Genomic DNA, 5193 nt, shown 5'->3' on the forward strand with positions numbered 1-5193 from the left:
AGCAAGGCTTTGGGCATGTTTTTTATGAGAGTATAACATTATAACATGATATCAAACTCAAAAAAGTTGATTTTACATGATATTGCCCCTTTACATAAAGCAACAAAGTATTTGTACTTAGTTATTTTACACCTCTTTAAAAAATGTTATTAACTTTAAAATACTTGTATAACCTGTTTTACCTTGCAGCTGGATCTGCCCTCTCTGTCTGCCCAGTGGATTGAGACATGTACAAGTGAAGTTTGGCATGCCAAGAAAACTGCTGAGGTTGTAATTCCGAATCATCAGCTGTGTTGTGTTGCTGCTGATCTGGTCTGTCGTCCCGTTGACGACAACCTCACCCCCTCTGGACCACGACACCACAGCCCGAGGGAACGCTCCACTGAGGCAGCCAATTGTAACCACAATTTTACCGTCAGGGTCAACAGTGGTTTCTACAGATGGAAGGAAATTCATAGGAGCACCTGTGGAGCAAACAGGTTATTGCTGATGATGTCATTTATTATTGTTTTATAAGCATAAAAATAACAATAAAAAAACTGACTTGCTGTAACATTGCATTTGTTCTGTTCAACTGGGTGGTCTGCCAAACACATGACTGTTTTCTTGTTGAGACTGGCTGAAGCGTTGACAGTCAGGCTGAGGTTTTCTGTTCCAGTACTGGTGTTGCTCAGGACTGGGAAGGACAGGTGGGCCTGTGGAGTACCCCCTCTCCACCCACACTGATACAGCAGGGTGATATCATTTACCGACAGCACGGAGCACGTCGGGGACCCCTGTGGCCTCTCTGTTCCCAGGGAAAATGGATATATTTAGACAAATATGATCAATATCTGAACAGTTTTAAAAGGTGTACTGTTACTGGCTTTACAATTTAATACCAAATACATACATACTTTAGCGATGTGGATTACATTTATATCCCACACCAATATCAAATCGAACAGTGAATTCAAAAACAACATTAAAAACCTTATAAAATAACACCAAAAACAGGTGATTATCTCAAGAATGAAGGAGGAAGTTATGGATGTTCGTTTAGGTGTAAAACAAGCTCCTGATTTCTGCCACAACTCAAGAGCTACCATTCATAACTTCCTTAATGTTCAAGATATTTRCATGAAATTTTAGGAAAAGTTCCACAATCTGCTTTTTGTAGGAAGCATCTTGTATCCTAAAAACAATAAAAACATTATAAAATCCAACATAAGATTAGCAGAAAAGGAATAAACCGTAACAAGGTTCACATCAACAAACTGAAATGTCAAATCAACTTGACGCATCTTGGAGAGCCAGGAATTTAATACTTTTTAAAAAAAACTTGTGGACCTTTGTTTTGTAAACAAAGCCAACCAACGACAGCGTGCAAAATGTGTCAAGTGACAAAATAACTAAACGTGGACTATTTCGTATGGAAAAATCACACTTTGACATTTCAGATCATAATCAGATTTGGAACAAAGGCAGATAAAATAATGTCATTCACGCAAGCTTACCTGGAGAAACTCGGATGTTTGAATTTGATCCTATTTTCAATGACGTGGCTCTTGAAAACACATTGACAGAAATAAAAAACGAGTCTGCAGCCAACTACCTGATGTCAGCATGGTTTGTTGAAACTCAAAGAAATAACGAAAAAGGGAGCAAGTAGCAAGCGAGCGTTCAGRGTCAGTTACGTACCGTAAACATTTAAAGTCACGCTCTTTTCTCGCTTCTCTGCGGACACCTCGTTGAGCAGAGAACACTTATAAACACCTCCTTGACTGGTCTGCACGTTTGTCAAGGTCAAGCCTCCTTGTTGAGAATGAGGAAGGATTTGACCACCGAACGTCCACTCAACAGTTGGCAGTGGGAAGCCCTGAGCCTGACAGGAAAGGTTCAAACTGCCCCCTGCTTCATAGAACGGCAGAGCTGGATGTACCTCAACTATGGGTTCATCAGGTCCATCTGCAACAAACCAGAAAGTGTAGAGAGGAAAAAAGTCACAGAAACATGGCAGGATAGAAATCTAAATGAATACATGGAATAAAAAGGAAAATCTCTTACAGAAAACAGGCACGTTTATTTGAGTTGTCACGTTGTTAAAGGGGTTCGTCAGTGACAGTGTGTACAATCCGGTATCGCTCCGGTTCGGTTTGAGGATCACAAGGCTGGTTCTCGCTTTGAGATAGCGTGAGCTGTTTTTCACCTCTCTGCCGTTAAAGCGCCACGTCTGTTGCTCCACTACTCCTTGAAGCATGCTGTACTGTAACGTGAAATTATCAGTCCCCTCTATGACAGAAGACGGCCGCGTGCTCAGATTCACATTCTGGATGTTTTCTGTAAAACAAAAAAATGTGATTCAATCGTACATTTTTCAGCTTTCCTTCACCACACCACAGTTCCAAAGGCAGATAACTACAAGCCTCAGAGCTGGGAAGGGCTCCAAGTTAGATGACTAAACAGTTTTTTTGAAAGAAACAGATTATTTCCTCTAGCAGCTGCTTAAACGTGTGTTTCACATATGCATTAATATTTTATTATATACTTAGTATGCAGCATATTAAAGCAATGCAAAACTGACTCAATTCATATAGTTATTTCACGTTTTTCTAACCCTGGCAAAAACAGCTAACTTAAGAAAACTTTTATTAACAGATTTTTATTTATTTATTTTAAATCGCCTAGGCCTATAAATCTAAGAACAGTTAAGAATAATGAACCAYTGATCACATCAAAACAACCTACCACAACTACACATTTGGCTCTGTCAAGTACTCACCAAATATCTTCAAAGTGAAAGTTGTGAAAAATCTTTCCTGTCCAGATTTTGTTAGTTCCGCGGTGTAAGTGCCAGTGAAACTAACTGGTACGTTTACAAAAGTAAGAGAGCCATTGGGTTCAATCCTGAGCACAGTCCTGCTGTCTGGAGCAATGTCTGGAGTAGAATTGGAGTTTATAATCCATGTAGCAACAATTAAATTTCCTTTAGACCAAGTGACTACTGGGTCTGCTGCACCACTGTAGGCCAGAGCCAGAGACACATTGCTACCACTCAATGCATTCAGCACAGCTGGACCAACAGGAGACACCACTAGTTGACATTCAGCACCTGCCAAGATGGAGTTCAAAGATGAAATATGATTTTATTTAGTCTTTAAATCAACAACGATGTTATGGGTCCAAAATCATGCATGTTAGGTTGCCTTCAGGCTCAGGCCTCCCTTGCAAAAGAAATGTGATCATAATGGGATTGGCCTAGTTGAATAAAAAAAATAAAATAAAAATAAAAGTCCATGTGAACAATGAAATCTAACTGGAAAGAGGTCTATAACTACAAAAATATAAAAGAAAAACAAAGACTATAACACAAATGCAAAACTGTCTTTTTTCTGGTAAATGTACAGAAAGAAAGAAAGAAAGAAAGAAAGAAAGAAAGAAAGAAAGAAAGAAAGAAAGAAAGAAAGAACTATTTAAGGCTAAACCCAAGTTTAAAACTCACCTTGAAATGCTAAGAAAAAGAAAAGGGACAGAAAAACTGCCCTGAGCTTCTCACGTTCTTCGAGCTTCTTCATCTCTGACACAAAAACGGTAAGGAAAGTAACAAATTATTGTTCTGACATTTAAATCCCCCCCAAAAAAACACCGAAATGTCCTTGGCTGCTCTGTGGTGAGCTCACCTGCGCTGCTCAATGCCTCTGTTGTTCACCTGAAGCCACGCCCCTAATTACAAAAACTGCTGTAGGCCTATTTATCCAAACACGTTATAATTTTTATATTAATTAGAATTTAGGCTATGAATTTAAATTCACGGCAACTTGACCACAGCAGAATTTTATTATGATCTGGCTTACAAACATGTTTTTAGCTGACAGAGTAAACCTTACTACAATCTAATACTTACTTTACATTGAACACTTAAAAGTCTGCTTTATTTATGTTGTATGTTTAGTTAGCATATCATGGTAGTATAATAATATAGTATACAATAATATTGTATGTTTGTGAAATAGTTGATTTATTTCATAGTACAAAGACTTTTATAAAATTACATTGGAAAGTGGTTGCAATTCTATGCTAATTTAACTAAGAGGTTGCTAACAGTTTAGGCAATGAAAGCAAAACATATACATGTAAAGATAAACTAATGAAGTATAWCAGAGAAACAATGAACAGTTCAAAAATAAACAGTATCTTGTAAATTACTCAGCAATCTTGCAGTTTATTACATATTTAATAAGTCAAATGTCAAGGTTGATTTTGGTCTTTTAGGCATGCTCCTATAAACTACACAAAGAAATAAAAAAACAAAACAAAAACAAAACAAAAAAAAAAACACCAGACATGGCTCTGTGTGTGAAAAAGACTGGCTTTATTTTATGGTGATATTCTGTACAATCAACAGAGAAATGAGGCGTTTGTGGTAAAATTCAGATTTATGATGATCTCCCCGCAGTCATACTGAGACACACTGTCTGATCAACTCTAAACAAAGTCACAGATACATTAACTGTACAGTTTTAACAGCAGTGGTGATGTTAATCTCGAAGGACATAATCATCCCTACGTGTCTGGGTCCATATCTACACAAATCACTCACATCTCTGAAGATGTGTGGCATTACAAGATTAAAAAGCTGCAGCTGGCAGATTTATTGTACAGGTGGAATTAGTGTACAGTTTATACAATCAAAAACCTGAACTTCATAAAGTTTCTAACTTTAATTTACTGCATGAAATCCGTTACCTTAAGATTAAAAGATACAGTTGGACCACCTATTAAAGTTAAAATTTACATCATAGACAATATTTTTTCTGGAGTTGTCTGGACACAAGACAATGTTTCTCAGTAATGTTCCTCTTCTGTTAGTACCTCCCTGCTCATCATCAGGAGCTGCAGTTTAAACAAGGGGAAAAACTGACTCATAAACCCATCCTGTGGGTGTGCTAATGCCTTACAGTCCAGTTATTCATCACAGAGTCCTGCAACAAGAGAAGAGAATGTCTAAGACAAAGACAGGAAATGCAGTTAACATAGATGATTATTATGGCTGCATTCACACTGCAGGTTTAAGTGCTCAATTCTGATTTTTTTTGCAAAAATCCGATCTCAGGTTCACATTGTTTTTAAATGTGACCTCCATCAGACTCCAGTGTGAACTCTACATGGCACTGATGCCACTCGCAATGCACAGAAAATGACGTGACGTCACGT

At 37.8% G+C, this 5193-nt stretch overlaps 2 protein-coding genes across 2 annotated transcripts in view; both read right to left on the reverse strand.

Moving 5' to 3' along the window:
- Positions 1-3602, reverse strand: part of vsig10l (V-set and immunoglobulin domain containing 10 like) — a 6064-nt gene extending 2462 nt beyond the window's left edge. The window contains exons 1-6 of the mRNA XM_014025629.1: positions 3482-3602; positions 2762-3091; positions 2047-2319; positions 1681-1947; positions 545-787; positions 183-464 (exon numbers count right to left, since the gene is read on the reverse strand). Of these exons, the coding sequence (XP_013881083.1) occupies positions 183-464; positions 545-787; positions 1681-1947; positions 2047-2319; positions 2762-3091; positions 3482-3554 (1468 nt within the window). The 5' untranslated portion in view covers positions 3555-3602. The remainder of the gene's footprint in view (positions 1-182; positions 465-544; positions 788-1680; positions 1948-2046; positions 2320-2761; positions 3092-3481) is intronic.
- Positions 3603-4328: 726 nt separating this feature from the next.
- Positions 4329-5193, reverse strand: part of etfb (electron transfer flavoprotein subunit beta) — a 6807-nt gene continuing 5942 nt past the window's right edge. The window contains exon 7 of the mRNA XM_014025621.1: positions 4329-4961. The gene's annotated coding sequence lies outside the window, so the exon portion shown is untranslated. The remainder of the gene's footprint in view (positions 4962-5193) is intronic.

This window comes from Austrofundulus limnaeus, unplaced genomic scaffold, assembly GCF_001266775.1.
Source record: "Austrofundulus limnaeus strain Quisiro unplaced genomic scaffold, Austrofundulus_limnaeus-1.0 Scaffold488, whole genome shotgun sequence".
Classification (NCBI taxonomy): Eukaryota; Metazoa; Chordata; class Actinopteri; order Cyprinodontiformes; family Rivulidae; genus Austrofundulus; species Austrofundulus limnaeus.